We start from the raw sequence: 25,066 nt of genomic DNA, 5'->3' as shown, positions 1-25,066 counted from the left end.
TATGCACACAACATCATTATCTAAATCTTATTTGAACAAGTTACTCCCTAAATCTTCAAAACTGGGTTGAAAACTCTCTCACGCTTTCCTATCGAGCACGGAAACTGCCTTCTTGAAGCTATGCAGACTTGTGTGAGATGATTATTGCACACCGTGAATCTGTAGTGTTTTGTGCAGGCACAATATAGGCCATTTCAAAAGACTCACTTAATTGCAAACCACGACTTGTTTGTAGACTGTTCTGTGAAACAAAGAACTCATTCCGTCTAACATCACACACAAAGAAGACGGATACAGCTCGGTAACCTTCAGAGGTCCGATTGTACGTGGGTTAGAGTTAACAACAAATTGAGTTTCCAGATTAGTTTTTTGTTTTCTTTAATGTGATAACACTACAGAATTTTGAACTATGAAATAAATACATTCTTGATGGATTTGTTCCTGGAAGATCCAAAGGCACGTCTCCGTACCAGTGAGATAGTAATTAGGTGTGGAATAGCACCGTATGATACTTTTGGGGAACTACATGGATTTTAAATTTTCCTCCCTACAAGTTTTCTCTGTGTTTGAACCAACTCCATTACTAAAGTGATAGGAATGCTACCGTTCAATCCAGTAACTATCATGCTGGTAAAACAACACTTTTTGAATTTTTATACAAATATTCTCAGAACAGAAAATGACGTGGCCTTTGCAGAAGCATAACCTTTTTGCATCGCACAAAGCCAAAAAATGTTGGCTCGTTCTAAAACAGAAGTATGCTTGCTCACTACAGATGAAACACAAGCACAGTCACAGGAACAGCACAAAACTTATTTTATGGATATATATCAGACTTTTATTCTTGTGCGGTACTTTCACTGACAGCGAATAAAGTGAATTTCCTATTTTAAGCACAATTATTGGCGCTACAATAACAATGCAAATACACCTACTTTAATTATGCAACATTTCCACCAATCTTCTTCTTATAAAATAAGGTATCCAACAAACAGAAACAACTCAAATGCTTTCTATATAAACAGGGAAGGATAAAACTTTAATATATTATTCTTACTTCTCGCCTTTCTTTCCAAACTATTGCCACCACATACATTAAAATGCTCTTGGCAAACAGCAAAAGAATGTTTCTTCTGCTTGAAACTAAGGAGCTTATCCTCCCAGACTTAGAACGGGCCTCGGTGGGAGCTTCGGATCAGAAGGAAACACTTGGTATTTGATGGCTCAAGCAAACTTGCTTCTTGACCAAGAATATGTGTATCTTTATGTAAGATACACAGGTAATGAAGCAAGCGGAGTGCGTCTCACACAAGTTTGCAGAAGTTTAGGGCTACACTGTAAGCAGTCTCCTGATTATCCTTTTTGCATCCTTAAACTTCCTTTACAGCAGCAGTTGTAGGGATCACTTAATCTGCTCATTCTAGCCACATGTACTTCAGGATTTGCTGTATACCGTACAAACATCTAGGCATTTCCATTTTAAAAACTGTGCAGATGTTTAATTAGGAGAAATCAATTTGTATTCGCCTGCAGAAATGTAGATAGCTGTAATTATTACATACAACCTATTATAATACATCAAAGAAGTTGGCACACTATAGAGGACACATAAATTGGTCAGCTGACAGGAGGGAGCATTCAGGGCAACTTTTAGGGAACTGGGAGAACGTAAAATCCCAGTCTTTTTCATAGTAATTTCTGATGTTAGCATCTTTGTTCCTGTGTGAATTAAACAATCCTTGAATATACAAGCAAAAGTTGGGTTTTTTTTTAAACTGAACTCACATCTCACAGACATTTAGGAAGTAAGCACTCATAGTTTCCTGTACAGTCTTTTTAAGTAGCCAAGTATTTTTTGAAGTGAGTTAGACAACCCACATTCTCAAAAATAAAAGGTTTAAAACTCGCCGGAGGCAGAGCACCTGCCCCCCGGCAGGCCGAGGCCCGGCAGGCCTGACGACTCCAGACGGGAGACCAGAGCCGCTCCACGGCGGCTCCACAGCGCGCCCGGCCGCGGCCCGTCTCCCTCAGCGCCTCCCGGGCCCAGCCGCCGGACCGGGCCCTCAGGAGACCGGCCCTCAGGAGACCTGCCCGACGCGACAGGGCGCTGGGGATGGGGAGCGCCGCTGAAGGCCGGCGACAACCCGCCCCCAGCGGCTGCCGACGAAGGGTTGTCCAGGGAGATTTCACTCCGGCGCCAGCGCTGCCCGTGGGCGGGCAGGCCACGGCGTCGCCTCGGGGAGGGGAAGACTCGCCATCCCCGCCGCCATCCCGCCTCCCCCGCGCCGCACGGCGCATGCGCCCCGCGACCCGCCGGCTCCCCACCACCACCTCGCCGTGCGCATGCGCCCTGCGGCGCCCGGCCACCGGCACCTTCCTCCTCCTCCCCTTCCTCCTCTTCCTCCGGCTCCGGCAACGGCTCCCCGGCGCCTGCGCAGCCCCGTCTGCCCGCTCTCCCCTTCCCCCGAAGTTTCGTGAAGATTCCGGAAGGCTCCGGCCGGCTCTTTCCGCCGAAGGAGCCGCCGCGCCTTCCGGCTGCCGCCTTCCCCTGCCCTGCCAGGTTCCGTTCTCTCCTCAGCGCCGGGGCTGCCCGTGCCGCTCCGCCGCCATGTCGCTGCTCTGCTACAACCGGGGCTGCGGCCAGCGTTTCGACCCCGAAACCAACACGGAGGGTGAGGGCGGCGGAGGGGGAAGGGGTGTGAGGGAGGGTCTGCCGGGGGGTGGGGGGGTGACGGGGGCCCTGCAGGGGAGGTGTGAGGGGCGAGCTGAGCCGCCCGCCCGCCCTCTCTGCCCTCCCCGGCTGCTGCAGCCGCGTCGCGGTGCGGAGCTGTCACACGGGTGGGCACTGAGGGGCAGGGGAAGCCCTGGCCTGATGGTCGGTCTGTCTGTCTCTCCCTCCCTCCCTCCCGCCATCGCGGGTCCCGGCTCGCTTCTCCCCGGGGAAGCTCGGTTTTCTGTCGTGTGTTTCTGTGGCGGTCGGGGGGGCGCGGGGCGCTGAGGCGATGCTGAGGGCTCGGTGGCGGCTGGACAGCGAAACCTGCCCGGGCCAGGAGGTAAAATCACAGAATCGTAGAGTTGTCTAGGTTGGAAGGGACCTTTTAGATCCTTGGAGTTATTCCTTTGCTGCGGAGGTGCCGGGCTGGAAGGGTCCTTTGTAATAATAAAGCTATTCACAGCAGTATGGGGCGGGGGGGGGGGGGGGGAAGAAAGGCAATAAGAAGCAGTTCCATACGTTACTGCGATATATTCTAAAGGTAGAAGCTGGAGGCCTTGAGCAACAGACGTTCTTCTTTTGAGGGCCTCGGTGGGTTTTGCATACATACTAGTTATCTTACCAACTACTGCTGTTGTTTTTTTCAATTATACTCTGTAGCCTTGCAGCGGGTAATTAAACGTGTCCTATGATACACATATATCTGCTTTGCCAAGAGCTGTGAGCTCATGTAGTGCTCCCCCTGTATATACTGGGAATCTAAGTACCTGGTGACACATCTTTAAAGCGCTATCATTTTAGGTTTTACAGTTCCACAGAGGCTGCCAAAGGGTGATCTGAGTTCTCGGCAGGCTTGCCCTCAGCTGGTTTGTGAAGTAACTCTGCGGGCTCAATTTCTAGAATGGCCTCTTTGCATTACCTTAATTTTTAGCGACCCACAAGATTAGAAGTAGGCTAACATGTTCTAGCCTGCGCATACTCTGCGGTTAAAGAACCATGGCATAAAATCTGTTTATTTTTCTGAGCTAAGTATTTCCAAAGAGACGGGCAGCATTTTGAGTAAGACTCGCTCACGTTAGTAATAGCAAAAGCAGGCACAGTTGTGAAATGCTTCCATTTAGTGATCTCTTTCACCACCATCCCCTGTGCCCCTTTGCCGCAAAAGACAAAGCAGATGGGGTTTTTTTAATGATAAAAATTAGAGAATCATAGGTGGTGTTGGGTTGGAATGGACCTTTAAATGCCATCCAGTCCCACCCCCCTGCAGTAAGCAGGGACATCAACTAGATCAGGTTGCTCAGAGCCTCATGAAGCCCGGCCTTGAATGTCTCCAGGGATGGGGCCTCCACCACCTCCCTGGGCAACTTGTGCCAGTGTCTCACCACCCTCGTTGTAAAGAACTTCTTCCTAATGTCTAATCTAAACCTGCCCTGCTCTAATTTAAAACCATTGCCCCTCATCCTTTTGCTGCATGCCCTTGCAAAGAGCCCCTCCCCAGCTTTCTTACAGGCCCCCTTCAGGTACTGGAAGGCTGCTGTAAGGTCTCCCCGGAGCCTCCTCTTCTCCAGGCTGAACAACCCCAACTCTCTCACCCTGTCCTCATAGCAGAGGTGCTCCAGCCCTCTGATCATCTTCATGGCCTCCTCTGGACCTGCTCCAACAGGTCCATGTCCTTCTTGTGCTGAGGGTTCCAGAGCTGGACACAGTACAGTTCCCACTAGGGCTTCATGACCTGTACTTGTTATTAAAATAGCGGTTCTTTACCACGTGTTCCTATGTTTGTGATCAAGTTATAGTAGACTCGATCTGGTTGGCATGGCCCTATGCTAACTGTGTGGTGCTTGGATTGGGGAAAACAACCACTTGAGAGAAGTTTGTTTCAGGAAGTGACTGGAACACTTACTGGAATTACTGTGTCCTAGACTGAGGAGTTCTAGATGTAAACATAGTTGTTCACACACCACTTCAGAAAACAAAATTTGACATTTTCTACAAAAGTAGAGTGATTATAACTTTCGGAATCCCTAAACTTTACCAAGGTCAATGAGATGATTACTACTTGGGTGTCTAAATCCGTATTTAGCTGTGATGGCTGTCAAGTTCAAATGGTTGTTTTGTGTTTCAGAACTCTGTTTGGATTTACCTCTAAAACGTTGTGGGGATTAAACGTGTTAAACACCAAAATACTTATCCCTTTAATAAGAAGTTTTGCACTGACACAGTCTAATAGTTAAGCTTAGGGTAAGTATATTATTAGGAAGCTTTCTTAAATGAAAATAGGTAGAAAATAAGGCCTTCTGGCCCAAACTGGATTTGGATCTTTCAGGGGTTTTTGCCTACATTCACCCTGCAGTATAGATACTCCCATAGTGGTGACTGATGTAAGAGGCCGTTAATCTTCTCTTCAGAATCTGATGGCTGAAATAATATATGCGTGTATTTTCTGTAGAAACTCTCATTGTTTCCAAAAAATGAGCAAGTGGCAACTGGCTGATATGAAGGACTGTATGCCTCTTAAAGAGAGGCAGAAAAAACAGCCTGAGGGGAAGCAGTAAAGGTATGTCTACACAGTTGTGACTGAGTGCACAGTTATGAAGTCTCCTGTGGCATGCATGGCAAGGTACAAATTTCACATGCATTTTAGATGTGTTAACTACTAGTTAATCCATACTGTTAAAGACTTGTACAGCATCTGACATAGAAGGTAGAACTTAACTTCAAAGCGTTTTTAATTTTTTTTTTTTTTTTTTTTTTAACCTGTGAATGACCACATAAGCATTTCTAATCCATTTCCAGACCAGGTCAAATTTTGCTGCTAAAACAGTGGTATGAGGTAGTACGTGCACACTTTGGTTTAGTTTTTGAAAGCGGTGCTGCTTAATGACAGTTATAAAGGTGGTGTGCACAAACAGATGGAAAGTATATATCTTGATTTCTTCATTGTACTGCAACATTTTTTGGTTTAGACTCTAATTTGGATCTTTCTTAATGCATCTTAATTTGGTCCATTGCCAGAATAGTAGCATGTACTTTTTTGTTCTTGTTTATACCCTTTTTCCTTAGGCCAAACATAGTGATCTTGCATCTGGAAAATAAACATGATCACAGACCTGATGAAAACTTATTTTAGTATTTCTGAGGTGGAGTGACTGAGAGATGGAGTTGCAAGAAACGGTAGCTGAGACTTTTTGAGTCTGTGTGCCCAAAGTCAGTTTTCTTTAACCTTGTCTGGTCCCCACAGTTCAAACTCTGTTCCTGTAAAGTGCACCCTCTGATCTTCTGTCTTCCCCGCGGCTTTCTGTTTCTCATGCTGAGCCTTTCTTTTCTCTTTGAGCTGGTTATAAGCTCTTGCTATACCATGTTTGTCCTGTTTTCTATGTTTTTTCTCCACCACTGTGAGAAGTAGTTCAGTGGAAGTGGCTTCCCAGCTTCAGCAACCGCTTGAAAGCATCAGCTTCCCCAGGGTGCTGAATGAAGTTCATCATGTTTAATGACCTTCCATTGCTTTGGGGCTGTAAAGCATAGCTTGCAAAGTACCAGAGTGTTTCCACAGGACAGCAGGTTGGTTTGCAAGTTGTATATAGACAGATGTCTCATTTTGTCCTGAAAAATTCAACAGGATTTTGTTGTAAATACCTCTAAGTTTGGATGACCTGCACCATTTTCTACTTCGACATTAATGAAGTGCTTCAATGAATAAGCAAGGGTGTAGCAGTAAGGTGACAGCAGTGTGTGTATTGTGAGAGTGGGATTGGCTTGGGTATAAGATCAGCATAGAAAAAAGAACCCACCAAACAACCTGAAATTTTGTGATACTCTCATCTCCAAAAATGTACTGAGGGTGAGAGAAAATGCCTTGCTTTGAAAAACCTTAAGTTTGTCTTGTTTAAGGAAAGGTATTAAAAGCAATGGAGAGGGGACTTGACTTTTTTTCAGTGGAAAACATAGAATAGCCACCAAGGGCTGGAAGTTTAACTCTGGCAAATCAGAAATAGACGTGCTTCTAATTGCTCAGGTGACTATTGCTGTGTGCTAAATTCCTTTTTTCCCCCACCTCGTCTGACAAAAGTTTACATCCATAAAAATATCCTTAATCAAATAGGAATTACTGGGCTCAGTATGAGTGAAAATGAGTGACGTTTTACTGTCCTCCGGTACGTAGAATGGTCAGGCTGCTTAGTGGGTAAGTCCCAATGCCTCTTTTTGAGGTACTGCAGAACCTCAAATGTCAAATGCATTTTCTGTTGTGGAACTTGCACGGCCCTCATGAGAGAGCAGCAGAGAGTGGGCTGGCACTTGCTCCATAATGTACCTCCTCTAGAGAGGGCTTCAGGAAGCAAGGAAAAAGGATTGGACTTGGCCAGATGGACAAATAGACCCTTGTCTGTGTCTGACTTGTGAGCTGGAGGATAGCCATCCCTGAGTTAATTGTTTTGGTCTCTAAAGGTCTTAGTCTGTAACTAAGGTAGTTTTGGTCTCTAAAAATGTTGTGCTGACTAACAGCACTTCTCTCATTTAAACCCACGTGCTTGTGAGGGATTAGAAGTATTAATTTAAGTCTTCTGATTCAGAAATAGTCTTTGCTGCAAACAGAGCTTAAGTTTACTACCATGATGCTTCTGATGACATACTTTCATACTTTTGGAAAAGAACAGAAAACCTCTGTTTTCACTTTTATTTGATTTAACAATGAAGTTCTGGTCTCCTTATACAAAATAACCACTTTTTTTAAAATTTGTTTTCCTACGACATTTGCATTTACAAAAGCATTAGTTTTTCATCCTGAAGCCAAAGGAATTGGTAGAAGTTCATGGATATATAAGTCCACCTGAATGACTTAATGTCCTGAAATATGTGCCTTTTGAGTTAAGGTGGGAACTGTCGTCTTAAAGCAACATATCTGTCAGACTGTATTAGTGTGTTAGACTTAGGCACTGAATGTAAAACTAAAAAACATGATACTAAGCAAGATTTCTTAAAAATCTACGTATTTTAAAAAAAATGAAAACAACAGTTTTTAACAACAGTTTTTAAGCCCGTTTAATATCTGTAGGCAGATTACTAATTTAAGTTCTTTATCAGTTTTCTCTTTTGCCTCTTATTTTGTGAATTGTGATATTTTTCACTCTTTTGTTTTACAGAGGCTTATAATAAAAATTGTTACTGTTTCTTTTAGCTGTTTCTAACACCAGCAAGAATTTTTGCTTTAAAGGCTAAAAGATAGCTAGTGTTTCCCATTGCTTTTAGAGTCAGGTCATTAAAATATTATCCATGCAGTATATGTCAAAGAAAAGTTATATAGTCAGAGCAATTATATTACACTTGGAACAAAAATACACCTGGTAGGTGAAAAAGGAACAGCTGATGCGTAAAAAGCTGTAGTGTTGAGAAACATCTGTGAATATAAACAGTTCAGTTAATGGAAGTCATGTTTCAGTGTAGTGTTTGTACAGAACCTATTAATAATTAATAGTATTGACGTGTCTAAATTTTGTATGTGGAAGACTGGCCTTTGGGTTCAAGTCCTTAAGTGACCTAGGATATCACAAACAGTGAAAAAAGAAGCGACTAATTATCATGGAGAAAATAATGAACTCAAGATTTGTGTTGAGAGAATTTTTTAACAGAGTGCTTCTAGATAGAAAGCCTTGATCAGGTGCAAATAGATGTATTTGATGCTGTAAACCAGTATTTTAAGTCTGTCAGGTGGCCATAGGGCCACCTTTTTTACTTCTGCTGAATTACCGTTAAGGACTAATTATTGATGAAGGCAAGGGATGGTCCACAGAAAATATACCTGCTCTATATGCAGTAGAAGTTTGTCCTTGATGCCTCCTTTCTGGTTTGTGTTGTATAATACAGAAGAAAAAAATCTGGATGATTTAGGTTTAACATACGCACCCAGAAAGCTTGTTCTGTGGGGTCTGTGTTTTCGTTCATAATTCTGTGCACGTGGGGAAGCAGGACAGCTCATGGCATACATGAGTTACAAGTGTGAAATTTTGGCTGGGTTTGTGATCAGGTGAATAATGATTCTTGGTATGCCTGAACGTTAACAATAGCCATTTTCTTCTAGATTCATGCACATATCATCCAGGTGTGCCAGTCTTTCATGATGCTCTCAAAGTAAGTATGCAACTCACTTTTTAAGTCTTATCTTTTCTTTCCATATGTGTAAAACAGTATGCTTGTTTTCCTTTTTAATTACAAATCTTCCATTTGTAGAGACCGATGTCCAGCCTAGCATGTTTCAGCAACCCCATGAAATTAGAAAAGCACACTGAAGAAGAAAATAAAAACTGGACTCATACGGTCTAAATGCTGTGCAAGTCTGTATGACACGTTTCCTATTGACTGACTTTGGGTGTCTCAACAGTTTAATTAGGTCCACTGAATAGGTCTTTGGAGGCATTGAGAGGTGTCATCATCTTTCAGTTAATTAACCTGCTTGGAATTCAGACCAGCTGCTGGTGGTCTTACAGGGCTAGTGAAGTAATGTGTATGTGACATTTGCCTGCTGTAAAAAATAATTGTGTTCTGTGCATCTGATAAATAAGTATGTTGGTGAAGTTGGGACACTTAAGTTTTTGCACTGAGTTAAGAGTTGCAGCTCTCCAGGATTCTTGGGCTACATCTTCAGTAGTGAATGAAATATACCCGTAACTGATCTCCAGTGCTTAGGCCAACTGCCATATTCATTATATTAAACTGTTTTCCTACTTCAGGATCTACTTGATGCATCCAAAGTGCCTGACAGGGAATCATCTGAGAGACAACTGACAAAGCAGTACTAGGAATCATTCTAACAGTGTAATAGTGTCTGGTGAGAGATCTGGTGTCCAGAAATGGAGCCTGGCACTGTATGCTGTACTAATACAGATGTAGCCTAAATGACTTTTCTTGGGACACCAAACTGCTATTTAACTGAGCTTTGGGGCAAGCGTTTTCCTGGGTATTTAGGAATGGCTTCTGCTGACAGTGCATTTCAACCCTGTCCCATAATGAGGTGTCTTTTGACCCCATGGTAGCTTGTGCGTATGTGCTGGGCAGCGTGTTTTCTGTGAGCTGTTGCTCATATTGCAGTACGTGACTCCAGAATCTGCCGTCCTGTGCCACTGGCAAATTGTGACAGATGCCATTAGATCAAATATGATACAGTTACTTAGACTATGGCAATTTGTTTTGTACAAAATCATAGTTGTACTCATAATGCAGTACATAAAACCTCTACCTAATTATAAAGACATAAATTATACAGTTACCTCAAAAGGTTGTGTTTATTCCCTTTTATATATGCACGGTTTTTAAAACAAGTACTACTTTCTTCCCTCTCTTTATCCTCTCTTGGCCTAATTAAAAATTTATCGTAATTTTGTATGAGCAGTTTTCTTCCTGCTATTAATTCTAGACAATGTAAGTGGGCAGGGTGAACCTTTTGTCTCCTCAACTGTGGATATAGTTAATATTTTGAGGATATTTTAGAACCACCTACCAAAACTCTGTTGTGTCGCACTGCTTAAGCTTAAGCTCTCAAAGCGGTGGTACGTTCACTAGTCAAACTCTTGCCTTTAATAAGGTTCTTCGAGTTGTAAGATACCTTATTCACAGTAGCAAGATAATCTTCTCTAAAATTGGATTTCTCGTTTATATAATAAAAAGTGCTCTTGATTGATGTAGCTGGGTAGTTGGCTATGCAGTGCAGATATTCGGCTTTGTGGTGGAAAATAAGCTGTTGAAAGACTTGACTAGTACTCAAGGAAAAAAAAAATCCTCATCATTTTAGGAAGGGGGCCTGTACATTCTGCCACAGGTGACCCCAGTCTCAGGTATAGTATTTGCCTGGTTTGTTTATGTGTTACTTTATGAGTTAAAGTAACATTTCTGTTTTCTGTTGTACAGAGTTGGCACCTAACTTGTCGCGGAAATACTGCCTCACGTTTACCGAACTGTCTGATTAAGACAGCATGAGTGAACTAGAAATGGCAGCTGTAAGAGGTTTCTCTAGCTTTCAAAAATGCAAATGATGATAATATCGTCCAAAAAAGGGAAGAAAATAATCTCTAATCATGATGTGCCGCATCTTGTGAAGGAATATAATTAGTCTTTTGCTTTTTATAAGCTGTTGCCAAGTAAGATAGTCATGCTTGTTTTGTTTTTATTCCAAAATGTTTATAGGGTTGGTCATGCTGTAAGAGAAGAACAACGGACTTTTCTGACTTCTTAAGCATTGTGGTATGTACTCATGATTATTTACAGTTTTTATACTTGTCAAATGACAGTGATTAGTGTTAAATTGTACATGTGCTTATATGTTTAAAATTTGCATACTTGTTAAAACTGTCTTAAATCCTGCATGCACTATTTTTCTTGATGTAATGTTCAAGTTGAGTCTCATTTTCAAGCTTTAATGGTTAAAAGTAGTTCTATCAAAACCTCTTTAAACGCTTGTTAACAATAAGGCAGGTCAATACTTTTTTGTTACTTTTCTTCATTATGGAAAGTATGCATTTTTCTTTAACATACATCCAAATGAAGATATTTTGCACTTTAGTCGTAGGATTTCCTTCGCAGCCAGTGTTTAGAGTGGGGTAAAGGAGAAGATGGGGCTGAAGAAATAAATCAAGAAAACTTGTTGCAGTTTTTGATAATTTTTAAATGTGCACACAGACTACACTGCATGTATATAAACGTATGCTTTCCACAACAGGGATGTACAAAGGGTCCCCATAACAGTGAGAAACCTCCGGAGCCTGTTAAACCAGAAGTCAAAACTACCTCTGAACGAAAGGAGCTAGCTGAACTGAAACCCAAATTCCAAGAGCACATAATTCAGGCACCAAAACCATTGGAAACAATTAAAAGGCCAAGGTACAGTATACAAAACTTAAGTTTTGCCAGATTTGTGGTCAGTTGGCTTGGTTATTCAGCGTTATGCATCTCATAGTGTAAAAGTTCATGAATTAACTTTAAAAGAGCTCGTGTTTAGTAGCAGTGATGATGCTACCTTAAGCTTCAAAATGAGATAAAAGAAGTCTGGTTAGGACAAGGTAGTACTGGATATCTCAGCATTTAGTTTCACAGGAAACAAAAATTTCAGTCTAAAGCCTTGTAGCAAGAATGCCACTAGCAGTTGTGTTTAGTGTTTTAAACAGTCATAAAAATAATTTAAGGGTGCTTACATCTAGATTCCTTAATCTCTCTGATTTATTCTTATTATTGTAGAGTATTTAGGATTTCCTGTTGAAATCCAAACCTGCCTTATAAATATCCAGTCTGTTTTTCCATAAACAGTAAGAATTGGCATTTACAAATCTAGTTTATTTGTTTGCTGTTGTAAGGGAGGTTGGAAAGGAAGCGCCTTATAGCGGGATTAAAAGTTACTACTTTGTTGTCTTTTGTAAATAATTTTTCATGAAGCTGACATGAATACATGGACATTTTTTCAGCCCAGATGAGCCAATGACAAATTTGCAGCTGAAGGTGTCAGCCTCCTTGAAGCAAGCACTAGATAAACTGAAACTGTCATCCGAAAATGAAGAGAAAAAAGGTAAGGATGTAGGGAGGTTAAGTAGGTATGTGATGCTAACTGTCACTCGAATGAAATGCTGTTAGTTGGTGTTGCTTCTGAAGTGATTATTTCGTGTCAGTATGTTCTTATTCTTAATAATCTGGGAAGTCCTTTCCAGTCTAGGGAATGATAATCAAAGTTGAAATGTGAACAATGTGGAGACTTGGATGTTAGAAGCAGTATGTGGCCATTAAAATTTTTTGAACTGCCTGTTTTGTAAGATTTCCGGCTTAGAATGGACGTAATGGAAACATCCATTTCTGAATACATGACTAAAAGAGTTCCCAAAAAAATGAACTCTACTCATACATTATTGCAAACACGATGTCATATAACGCCTTTCATAAACTGCTTAAATTCCTCTGTTGGAGGAGTCTAGTTGGAAGGAGGAAGTCTAGTTTAGTTCTCCCTTATCTGTTTTTCCTCTTTTTTCTTTTTTTTTTTTTTCTTCCCACAGTTTATTTGGAATTTGGTTCCACAACTAGACTACTCCTTAAGAAACACTTTCTAATTTCAGCCTACACTTGGGCTCTTTTAAACTCTTTTGTTCTTGTGCCAAAATTGCCATTTAGCTCTTCTTTCTACTTGGTATCCAAATTCTTTGTATGTGTGTATTTATAGACGGCAGTTGGAGCCTTTTACCTTTGTAGTTTTAAAAAAACGAACAAGATGAGTGATTGTTCTCTTCTGGTATGATTTTAATAATCCTCTTCATCAATGGGGGTTTTTTGCCCCACTTAAAACAGTGTAAAGGTATAGAAGCTAGAATCTGATGCATAGGAAGTACAGCTTTTGGAATGTTTGCATAATTTCTGTTTCTTTGTACCTTTCTGGCAGACTTCAGTGCCAGGGAGAAAACAGACAGCTTGAGAGGTGTTGTTTTTTTTTTTTTTTTCCCTAATCTACTCCTTATCTTGTTCTAATTCTTAATAAAAGCAAAATACTTAATATTATTTTGTATAATATGTATAATTATTATACATATTATATTATTATAATTATATATTATTAAATAATTATTAATTATACAATTCAGTTGCTATTTTCTATAATATTATTCTGTTTACAGAGGAAGACAGTGATGAAATCAAGATTGGGACAGCATGTAAAAATGCAGGCTGTTCAAAAGTAAGTGGTTCAGTTCCACTCTTAAACCCATCTGCTAAACTATTAAGTGTGCAGTTTTGCTTTCTTGGGTGGTTTTTTTTTTGTGTGCTACAAATTGATTTGGAAATAGCTCAAAATCCATCAGGCTTAATGAAGGCACATTTGCTAACACACTTTAGTAAGGACAAATGCGGGCTGTTTTGTACTGTGGATGCAGTAAATCTGAGATTACTTTTTTTTTTTTTAAAAGCCTGTCCTGAACTTCTAATTAGTAAGCTTGCCAAACCCACGATACTGATGTGTATCAACTTAATATATTAAATATATCGTATTGGTGAGAGGTGGCTTACTGATAACACTTGAATTGCTTTTGATAATCTGTGTATAGGTCAGAAGCATCTGCCGATCTTATCAATTCATGCTTCCTGGCGGAAGGATCCACAAAGAAAATGTTTTAACACTCCTAGCACCAAAAATTAGTATTTATATGACATGGTCATTTAAACTGAAAGTTTTTTACACTGACACCTTTGTGTTGTACAGAATGGGACGGTTGAATGAAAGTAGGTATTCCAGTGGACATCTGGCAGATTTTGCATTTTCTACTGAAACTCTGGTGGGAGGAAAATTTATAGTCTCTTGTTTGTATTAGGAAGAACTGATATGATATTCAGTGGCAGAGTCGTATGTTGTTTAATTTACTTCCTTTTGAGAATCCATGTGTTTTACAAATGATGAATTTAATTTATTTTCCAGTTAAGTACTTGTTTTCTCTGAATATTCAGAGTGTTTTTAAAGATAGATATCTCTGAGGATCGCAAGTGACCTTTATGAGCATAGGTGATGTCACCATTGATGTACGCCATTGAACTCATACAAAGTATGGCTTGTTTGAAGGAGCGCCAGAGAACCTTTTGGGAATGAAGGTTGAATGGTTATTTTGAAAACTAGGGCAAGCCATTAGATTTAGATTATTTACACAAAAGCTTTGTAGCACTTTGTTCAAAGTTTCTGTTGTGAGTTGTGTTTTGGTTTGTTTTTTCCTTTGGTCCACGTCCTGTAACAGTAACGCGCTTTAAATGCTTCATTTTACTAGACGTACGAAGGACCACAAAGTGCAGAAGAAGTATGTATATACCATTCTGGTGTACCTATATTCCATGAAGGGTTAGTATTCAGTTAACTTTTAATTTTTTAATTCGTCTATTATGTGTTCATGCTTTCTTTGTAGATGTTGCCTTCTTTTCATTCTGTATTTCTTCTTCAGTCAAAAATGGCAATGTTTGAAGAGGGTATACTAAATTAACAGTAATGTTGCACAAAGGAAGGATCTTAAGTACTCACAGTAAATAGTGTCCTAAATATTGTTTGTTAATTACTTTGTGAATTTTCAAGGATGAAGTATTGGAGCTGTTGTAAAAGAAAAACATCTGACTTCAATACATTTTTAGCTCAAGAAGGCTGCACAACAGGAACACATGTATGGACTAAAAAGGATGCGGTAAGTAGCATTAACGCTGCATTTTGTAGCTGGCCATTCCGAATTTTTGAATACTGAAATGTAGTTAGTAGCTTGATTGAGTTATTACTGTAGTTGAGATCTGTTACAGATCACTATCTCTGAAATAATACAGAGGATATTACGCACAGCATGACAACAGAGAAATGGCATTGGAAGTCATCTGCGGTAGAAATATACTTGTAATAGAGTACAACCTTTCTTTTTAGTGATACATATAGTATCACTGTTCTATAGTGCAAGTGGTTTTGGCAAATTCAGGAAAAAAAATAGCAGTCTTTTCTGCTCTGTTAGTTAAGAAAGTCTGTGGTATTCCATATACAACGTATTCCATATGTAATCCTTTAAAATATAATTATTAGAAGTCTCTCCTCCCCCAAAGATCATGAAGAGAGCAGCCATACACGTGCTTGCCGTTTCGTTCAGAGTTGTGTTGTTTAGGGAGGCATGGCAGGGTAGATAAGGTCGATGAGGTTCCACACCTGCAGGTGAAAGGGTCTCTTTCTGTCTACTTTGAATACGGTTTACACGCCTGAATATTTTTCTGGTCTGAATCTAATTCAGTGTTTTGGTTTGGCTACCGGTATAACAAACAGGGAGAGAGCATCTGTGTAGTTGGTAGGTATTGTATTGCAATGTCAGGAACAAACTGTAGGATTACAAGGTGAAAACGATTTCTATTCAAGATTTAAAAAGATTCTTAGAGAATATTATAGAATGTAATAATGGAACCGAGCACTTCAAAAACATTAGCTGCTCACGTGTTGGATGCAGTTGAACACAAAATTCTTGTTACAAATATATTGTCTATTGCTGAGGCAAAATAAGTTTGATACCGCAAACATTAGTAACATTTAACAGAAGAAAATTAAGTTATATTATGGAAAGCGTAGTTCTTCTAACTTATTCTGTAACAGTTAGTTCACAAGTCCTTCTTTTTAATCATGGAATTGCTGCTTGCTCAAAGCGCTTTGTGTTTAAGAAGTATTTTCAAGGACAGAAAGGGATTAAAAAAAAAAAAAAAGCTGAAGTTGTAAGCCTCAAGCAGGAGAGTGTTCTTGTAAAGAATTTACCCAGATGTTCAAACTATGTATACATTAAATGTGTGTATATTGAGATAATGGGCTTCTAGCTAACAGGGGTTTTTGAGTTTACCTTTTGTTGTTCTTTTGGGTTTTTTTCACTCTTTATTTTTCCTGTGTCGCAGAACAGAGAGTAATACTACATTTTTTGGAGCAATGTGAAAGTTTCTTGGAGTTATGGCTTTCTTTTTCTTTGTTCAGTTCCTTTCTACTATGGTCTGGATAACTGTAGTCTTGGAAAGGAAGTTAACCCAAGGAGTAACTTTTGGGGTTTTGGTTGGTTGTGGGTTTTTTGTTTGTTTTGTTTTTCTATCACAATGTCTGAGTTTCTTACTGTAATCTGTGTTATAAGCCTTGATTTTTCTAATGTTTGCCAGGGACCAGTAGCTGAAATGCTTAGTAAAAAAAAGATATAAGTAGAGTCTTGTGATCTCCTGTGAACATGAAATATAGTCCTTTATTAGCTATGGTTATTGGCTATTAAAATAGTCCTGGGCTTTTATTCTGACTAATCTTGTAAAAATGCTCCTGAATGCAATTTTAAGTCTTTTTTTTCCATAACTTTTTCCTTTATATAGGGAAAGAAAGTAGTTCCATGCAGGCATGATTGGCACCAGACGGGAGGAGAAGTGACTATTTCTGTATATGCTAAAAACTCTGTTCCTGATCTGAGCTACGTAGAAGCAAATAGCACAATGGTGAGTATCTACCTTAAGATTTAATTTTTATTTTTTTTTTATTCTTACAACAGCTTGAAGTTAGGAAAATCTGTTTTCTGCTATATTTTCAAGGCAGAGGTAGCAAAAGAGTCTTTTTTGAGTAATAGCTTTTTCTTGGCTTTCGTGTTTGTTCAAGTATGTATAGCCTTTTTTTTCCCTTCTGTTTGGACGACTGTACTTTGGGGTTTTTTTAAAAGCTGCAATATAATATGTCAAAAAAAATCTTTAGTTTGACTTTCATAATTACAAACCAAGTGTGATGGTTTTGCATCACTGTATGTGTAAATAATTATAGATTTGTAATTTAATTGTATTTGGCTTAATGTGATTTAATATTGTTGGTCACAGTATGCTGTTTCGTAGCTACTGATATTAAACAAGTGTTAAAATGCTTCTCTGATTTCTTAGTCACACATTTGGAGAAAATGATACAGCTTTCAGGATGTATGGCCACTATTGACTATGATACTGTATCAGAATCTATTAGAATAGATTTTCACTTCTGTGTCCGAGGCACTGTTGGACCACTTTGCTCATTGTAGGATCTGAGTCCTAACGTGATTATATTCTGCTTAAACATACTTGAGGTGTCAAATGTTTCATTAGCCTGACAAAATGTTCTGTTGTTTCTTCCCGTCAAGTTAAATATCCATATTGTATTTGAAGGAGAAAAGGAATTTCATCGCAGTGTGAAATTATGGGGAGTAAGTATAAGAATAATTTTTCTATTTAAAAAAAAAAAAAACAAACCCACAACACAACCCCTCGGCTTCCTGTTTTTCAAAACAGTTTCTTTTTCCTCATTACCGTGGTTATTGAAAGATACTCAGTTGCATGTCATTCAGTAATCTACATATAAATAGGAGTCTAATGCCATAAGTGATCGGGTATAACCTCATAGTTGACACTGCTTTGAGCAGAAGGTGACCTCTTGAGGTCCTTTCTGTCCCAGTTTGTCCTAATATCCCAACACCATGGTAGTGGTGTTGCAGAAAACACTTGATGCTGTGTAATTGCATGCTTACGTATGTGTTAGACCAACATTTACGTTACGTACGCACAGGCATATGTTCATAGGTTGGGAATGGGAGAGGGCTGACTTTTCCAGATAACAGAGGGAACTCCCATCTACCTAAACATCTACTAAAATTTAGTGACAGGATGCTTTTCTTACCTTCATTCCCAAATATCTAGCAGTCCCTTTCTTAAACTGAAGTGTGAAATATGTTTTCTGTTCTAGGTAATCGATGTAAAAAGGAGTTATGTGAACATGACGGCTACAAAGATTGAGCTTACTATGAGAAAAGCAGAGCCCCTATTATGGGCAAGTCTTGAATTACCGGTATCCAACACACAAGAAAAAAAAGAGAATTCAGATCAATAATGATTCCAAGAGACAAGTTATTTCCCCATTATGAAGTGGTGACTTGCTACTGTAATCAAATATTTAACTTTTATATAGATTCTTTTTTTTTTTTTTTAATGCTAGATCATATGTTCCATGCTACAAAGAAATTTGATGCACAGTAAACGGGGGTGTAAACTTGAAGGGTAATAGCTGTTTCTGCTCTTGCTCCCAGGAGTATATTTATTCTAGTTGGAGTGTCTCGGTGGGGATTTGGAGTAAAAGAGCTATTGCCCTTTACTTGCACCCTTCCCTACCATGCACTGACTATCCAAATAGATGTGTTCTCAGTCCACTGTGTGTGTTAATTTGTCAAGTGTTCGGTTTAGACTGGATCTACTGGGTAGCACGTTAAATTCATCACTGTTCCTTATGAATCATAGAATCAGAATGGTTTAGGTTGGAAGGGACCTTAAAGATTATCTAGTTCCAACCCCCGTGCCGTGGGCAGGGACACCTCCCACTAGACCAGGTTGCAGTAAAGAATTTCTTTGTCATATCTGATCTAAATCTCCCCTCTTTCAGTTTAAAATCACTACCCCTCGTCCTGTTGCTACACTCCCTGATAAAGAGCCGCCCCTCCCCACCTGTAGGCCCCCTTCAGGTACTGGAAGGCCACTAGAAGGTCTCCCCAGAGCCTTCCCTTCTCCAGGCTGAACAACCCCAACTCTCTCAGCCTGTCCTCACAGCAGAGGGGCTCCAGCCCGCTGAGCATCTTCGTGGCCCTCTGCTGGCCCCATTCCAACAGGTCCATGTGTTTCCTGTGCTGAGGGCCCCAGAGCTGGACGCAGTACTGCAGGTGGGGTTTCACAGAGCAGAGTAGAGGGGCAGAATCACCTCCCTCGACCTGCTGGCCATGATTTTTTTGATACAGCCCAGGCTACAGTTGGCTTTCTGAGCTGCAAGCGCACATTGTCGGCTCACGTCCAGTTTTTCATCCACCACCATCCCCAAGTCCCTCTCCTCAGGGCTGCTCTCAATCAAATCAAACGAAGCATACAATAATACAGATACAAAAATCTGAGTTTTTGAAGCAATTAGAATACAATTTTACATCTAGAATAAAAAAAGCACATCAACATAAATCCAAAAGAACACTTGTAGACTTGCTTTTTTTGTCTTCTGAAACTAAGGTTCGTTTCAATACCTGTTGGCTGTGGAGGGATGGAATAAACGGTATTTTGCTAAGGATTTCAGTACTTGCTGACTCCTCTGCTGTCTTTCATGTATAAAAGCAAGAGATCAGATAAATAAAAACAAAGTTGGCAAGAGGGAATTTATTATTTTTTTTTTTTACTCCTGCACCTTTGGTATGTGAATTGTTAAATATAAAAGTGAATGGGAAAGTATGTTCTGTCCTGTTCTACAACATTCAAAATTATCAGTCTTTTTTCGGAGTAGGTGGATATGTGTAGTAGAAGACGACAGTACACACTGTAGGTGTCTCAGGAAAACTATTTCCATGTAGATACACGTAGCTCTCGTTGCTGAGGATGGTGATATAAGAACTAAATTTGTCTACAGGACAAGTATTAGGAGAAACAAACAACAAGCTTTAAAATGTCCGGCTCAAATCACAATTGTACCTTTGAATTAAAATATTTTTTAAATATTGTTTCTTTTGAACAGCATAACCAAAGCACTGTAATTAGAAACCAAGACCTTATTTTTTGTTTTCAGTTCTCCATCAGTAAAGATTTGTGGCTGAAAACAGGATAAAGATGAGACTTTTATCCAAGCAGCAATTCACGCAGTAATATTGCTTTCTCTTTCTGCTTGAAATAGTTTCTTAATTTTGGGTTGCAGCTGGAAGGAAAAAAAAAAAAAAGTTTTTGTATAAAAGTCATGCAAAAGCTACACCATTCTTTATTGTGCCAAAATTTACGTATGTAAACAAGCGATCCTGCAGACTGTTGGAAAGCGTGGATGCTCATCTTTCTACCTTTGCAGACCTGGAATAACGCCAAGAGAAACACAGGGCGTAGTAAAGGCGTTCTGACGTCAAACAGGGATTTCTAAGAATCTCACTGTTACCCAACAGGTAGAATTTGACTTGAGCTCAGAGTTCTGTCTCTAGCACTACTTGAAATCCTACTTCAGGCTTTAAATAGTAGGAAATACGTTACCAAAGAAACCAAACACCAAGAAAGTAACAGCGGTGCCCTATGCATGAAATTTGTTTTGGTGCTTCTTTGCCTTCGTTTCAAGATTCTGTTTCCTCAGTGACTTGCAGGATGCGGGGTTGCTTACTCCCTTGGGCCCCTAATAGAAGTTCCAGCCCTAAGTTCTGCCTAAAAGATTCTGTTAACCTCTAATAATGCCTTCTTTTTCTCTTTTTTTTTTTTCTTTTTTAAATGAATTTGAAAATGTCAGGTGCTATGAAGTCATAGGGTACAAGCTTACAAAAATGTATGCCTGCAAATGGACCTCTAAAAATGGAACTCCAAAATGCTCCCTGATGTGCTCTGAACCAACACGTGGAGTTCTTATTAGTCCAGTTCTGAGAACAATCCCTTCGGTGGATGAAGAATCCTAGGGAGCTGTAGCTAGGAGCGTGCCATCTGTGGTTTGATGTGCCGGACTCAGACAGCGAAGTGAGCAGTGTTCAAGTGACAGGGTAAAGTTCTTATTCGACAAGCAAGTTCAAACGTGTGTCTATCCATATTGATATATAAATACCCTAAATAGATCAGTTTATTTGCATACTCACATGTCGCAGGCTTACATCACATAACATCCCTTTTAAAGAACTACAAGGGAAATGGAATTTCTTGGGAAAAGAGAATTTCTGTGTTTAAGCAAGTCATATTCTCCCTTTTTTATGCTACACGCGAAATGGAGAGAAATCTGCTGTTAATGCTGCCGGCTTTGGCAGCCCGTAACTATTTGTTACACTCTTTTAATGTACATTCTGCTGGTAGCTGAGTCAACTTGGTCACAAGCGCAGGAAAGCTCCTGTGAACGTTGTCCTCAGTTTGGCTTTTGCTTTTTATTCATTCCTCCTACTGTTTTTCCCGTTGTTCGTACTTTCAGCAGAAAATTAAAGATACTGCAAGAGTTCCATAAGGACTTTTCTCCATCAGTGACAACAAACTCACTTTTTAAATTCAGCTGCTTAAAAAAGCAAGGAAACAAAAAAAAACCAACCAGCTTTGATCAGGCAAGGTGGGGTCAGTTTTACAAATAACAGCCTGGTTTTCTATGGCCTGTGATGGTTTTGAAAATAAAAGGATAAACTTTCAGACTGCCATAAATCTTTTGTTTAACTGTATTAATTCTTAGCAGCCTTTTGTGGCGCATAGAAGGTGTCTGCATCCATCATCAAGCTGTAAAAGCTGTCGCACTCACTGAATTTGAGTGCTTGGAGCAGTTGCCCGGAGTGGTCTTCAGCACACGGATGTTTGATCCTGGTACGTCCTGAACTGACACTTTGACACCAATAGCGGGAGCAAAAGTGGAATTTTGATTTGGCTGTAACTTTTATTAGTAAGCGTGAAGAGAAGAGGAAAGCAGCTGTAGTACCAAACCAATCTCAGTACTTCTCAAAAGCAACAGTTGGAAACCAAGCTGAGCAATTTTTCATCACTGCGGCTTTCAGCTGTCTGATATTAGTGAAATTAAATAATAAAGTGCGAACAAGTACGTACTGGAATACTTACTGTTAAATTTATCCTTTTTTTCATGTTTTCAGAAGTTGTGCCGTATTTAACAAGTGGGTTAACTTGCTCCAGGCTAGTTATATTTTTATAATTAGTAAGTCTTCAAAAGCTGTAGTGGGTTTACATGTCACACATGTAGGCAGCGTATTACATGTCTCAGAACTTCCTTCAGGATCCCTTTTGAGATACTGGGGGGGATACAAATCTGTGAGAGAAATCTTAACCGTTTCCATCACGTGTAAGCCCATTTTGCTGCCTAGCGTTGTATGTCGTAGCTCTACCAACATTTCTCAGAGGAGCTGGAATTTCTCTTTAATGTTAATATACTGTTAAGCACTGGGCTGCTCAGCTACTCTGACCCTTAGGTTTTACATGACACTGATGTCACTTGACAAAAAAAACCTTCCATTGGATGATCTTCTGGAACAGGTACATTATCAAGTCACCATTTCAGTAGTCTAGGGGCTACTTTCAATAGGAATTTTGCCTTGAAAAGAAAAAAAGATCTACTTATTCTACGCAACGATGCATTTTTTGCTTGAATTCTTTAAACATGGCATGAGTATCGGTTACATGCTGTACCTCTTGAGCGTTGGTCTTTCCCTATTGCTACTAAAATTTTTTTGTTTATCTCCGTTCAGGAACGAGATCCTTTTTAAAGTAATGAGTTACGTGTCTGGAACACTGTTTTAAGGTGGTAATAATTTTGCCATTAAAGAGAGTCTTGAATTACAGTTGAAGGGGGGAAATGTCTTTTTTGCATGGTCGGTTGATTCTGCACATTGATAAAACTTATATGCAGAAATTAATCTCATGTCTTCATGCTCTAGTTTTTTTCTAAATGTACTCAATAAAATTCTTATTACATGCTGGTTGCATTTGGGGTTTTTTTGACTTCTTTTGTTACGGGAGAGGACTTCCCTGTGGATTTGCAACGCAGTTGGTAAAGGGAGACTCTGTGGTGAAGGGTTTTTTTTCCCCCGCTCCATAGGTGAGGTTTGCAGTGATTTGAATCAAACTGGGGACCTGTCTCATTCATGGAAATTGTTCTGACCAAGAATTTTGAGCTGCCACAAAGTTATTGGAATAATTCCAAATGCAATGTTTGGGCTGTCTCTAAGAATCACACAGAATCACAGAATGATGGAGGTTGGAAGAGACCTCTGGAGATCACCTAGTCCAACCCTGCTGGCAAAGCAGGTCCACCTAGAGCAGAGTGCGCAGGAGCGCGTCCAGGTGGGTTTGGAATGTCTCCAGAGACGGAGACTCCACCACCTCTCTGGGCAGCCTGTGCCAGGGCTCTGCCACGTTCAAAGTAAAGAAGTTCCTCCTCATGTTGAGATGGAACTTCCTATGCTCAAGAATGCTGAGGGTACTGTAGCTCTGATGCTCTTTTTTTCTATTTTCTTGGATTTTTTGGGAAAAAACCTCTGTCATTCCCACCACAGAGAGAAAAAGGACTCGCTTCTTGGGGCCTGAAATTTTCTGTGGTAATAAAAGCTTTGTATTTTCTCAAAGCTTGGGTATCTTTAACCAAAGATAACAAAGATGCTGTCACAGACATTATAAACTAATCCCCAGTTACTGTGCCAGAGGACTGTTAGCCCGGCAAATCCAGTTTCTCTTGAGTTTATCTGCAAAATGCAGGGTCGGTGTTCGGGAGAGGGGTGTTACCAGTAAGGACGGGCGGGCAGAGTGCAGTGCTTGACACTTCTCTGTAGGGAGATTTCAACTCGCGTTCATAAATTCAACATTTTCCTGTTGAACTGATGAACATTTCGTTTCCTGAGACAGTGTTGGCATGACCAGGAGTGAAGAACCACTGTACGTGACCACCATCATCTGCACATTGGTAGTCAGTCCCGTGAGCCTACAAGGACAAGGGATGGAGGAACAGGTACCTGGGATCTGGAGATACGTGAAGTGCATCAATGTGTTTTTCTTCAGCTGAACTGACCAACCTGTATGAGGATTTGGTTATGGCTGTCCAGAAATTTCGCAGGTTGTTTTTTTGCAGCCCGTGGACTGCTAGTTGGGAGGGGATTCTGCCCCTCTGCTTCCCTCTGGTGAGACCCCACCTGCAGTATTGCGTCCAGCTTTGGAGTCTTCAGCACAAGGACACAGAGCTGCTGGAGTGCGGCCAGAGGAGGCCCCGGAGATGCTGGGAGGGCTGGAGCCCCTCTGCTGGGAGGACAGGCTGAGAGAGTTGGGGTTGTTCAGCCTGGAGAAGAGAAGGCTCCAGGCAAACCTTATAGTGGCCTTCCAGTATCGGAAGGGCCTACAAAAAAGCTGGAGAGGGACATTTTACAAGGGCATGTAGTGATAGGACGAGGGGTAATGGCTTCAGACTTGAAGAGGGTAGATTTAGATGAGATATCAGGAGGAAATTCTCGGCTGTGAGGGCGGTGAGCCCCTGGCCCAGGTTGCCCAGAGAAGCTGTGGCTGCCCCATCCCTGGAGGGGTTCAAGGCCAGGTTGGCCGGGGCTTGGAGCAAGCTGGGCTGGTGGGAGGTGTCCCTGCCCAGGGCAGGGGGGTCGGAAATAAATCATCTTTAAGGTCCCTTCCAACCTAAACCATTCTATGATTCTGTGGGAGAAGGAAGCATCCTCTTGAATGAAACATTTTTGTTTCATACTGGAAACAAGTATATGAAAAATTAGTTCCTGGTTAAATATTAATAAAAGCCTCATTGCAATAAAAGTCATTCAAAGCAAGCTGGAGGCCGAGCTGGCACCTTGCAACCATCTATGAAATATTTTTAGCCCCAAACCCTTGTTCTCTGGAATGTGTTTTAAATCTATGATAAATATTGACGGTGCGATGTTTATTGCTGGATTCAATGCTTGGGAGAAAACTACCTTAATGTGATCCTAGCCTAATATGCTTAACCGGATTTGTTCTTCCTTTATTGAAAATCAGACTCACGAATAAGAGGCAGAGCTGATACTGTGCGCTTCTACACCGCAAGGGACTTGGGCTTTTTTTAAGGGAATGCCTTGTAATCAAGTTATATTGTTGTATACATAAATACTAACCCAAACTTTAAATGTTCTGCCTTCATCTGTGAAAGCAGTTAACATTTGGAGTGTCTACTCCTGAGCTTTAGAAGATTGCTTGTTCTCCTCTTTAACCAAGATAATGATTAAATATATCAACTACAGGTCTTTAAAAAAAAAAATTGCTTGAAAGCAGAAGTATTTTATCCCGTGGTGGTGTCATTCAGAGGGTAAGAGCAGCATCTGCAGAGAAGAGCTGCTGCAGTGACCACATTATTCCCAAGAAAAACAGCAGCAG

At 40.4% G+C, this 25,066-nt stretch overlaps 1 protein-coding gene across 2 annotated transcripts; it reads left to right on the top strand.

The window, feature by feature from the left end:
- The first annotated feature begins 2,358 nt into the window (after nucleotides 1-2,358).
- CHORDC1 (cysteine and histidine rich domain containing 1) lies at nucleotides 2,359-22,650 on the top strand. 2 transcript variants are annotated; one of them, XR_010070297.1, is made up of 12 exons: nucleotides 2,359-2,672; nucleotides 8,790-8,839; nucleotides 10,889-10,945; nucleotides 11,421-11,581; nucleotides 12,160-12,260; nucleotides 13,351-13,409; nucleotides 14,485-14,555; nucleotides 14,784-14,889; nucleotides 16,568-16,687; nucleotides 17,350-17,412; nucleotides 17,949-18,143; nucleotides 20,487-22,650. XR_010070297.1 is itself a non-coding variant. In XM_063329027.1 (11 exons), the coding sequence occupies exons 1-11, from the start codon at nucleotides 2,609-2,611 to the stop codon at nucleotides 18,090-18,092; spliced, it is 996 nt and encodes a 331-aa protein (XP_063185097.1). In that variant the 5' UTR covers nucleotides 2,359-2,608; the 3' UTR covers nucleotides 18,093-22,650. The 2 variants fall into 2 exon arrangements, 1 of the variants encoding a protein (XP_063185097.1); XM_063329027.1 differs by having other exon boundaries at nucleotides 17,949-22,650.
- Nucleotides 22,651-25,066: the final 2,416 nt, after the last annotated feature.

This window comes from Chroicocephalus ridibundus, chromosome 1, assembly GCF_963924245.1.
Source record: "Chroicocephalus ridibundus chromosome 1, bChrRid1.1, whole genome shotgun sequence".
Classification (NCBI taxonomy): Eukaryota; Metazoa; Chordata; class Aves; order Charadriiformes; family Laridae; genus Chroicocephalus; species Chroicocephalus ridibundus.
Note: the sequence above shows the minus strand (reverse complement) of the source record. Positions and strands in the feature narration are given on the sequence as shown.

Bases quoted from the DNA above. Each gene is read 5' to 3' on its own strand.
- CHORDC1 (XM_063329027.1), top strand. From the start codon at position 2,609: ATGTCGCTGCTCTGCTACAACCGGGGCTGCGGCCAGCGTTTCGACCCC. The intron at 14,890-16,567 runs GTAAGTAGCATT...TCCTTTATATAG, and splicing joins TATGGACTAAAAAGGATGCG to GGAAAGAAAGTAGTTCCATG. The intron at 16,688-17,349 runs GTGAGTATCTAC...CTTCCCGTCAAG, and splicing joins TAGAAGCAAATAGCACAATG to TTAAATATCCATATTGTATT.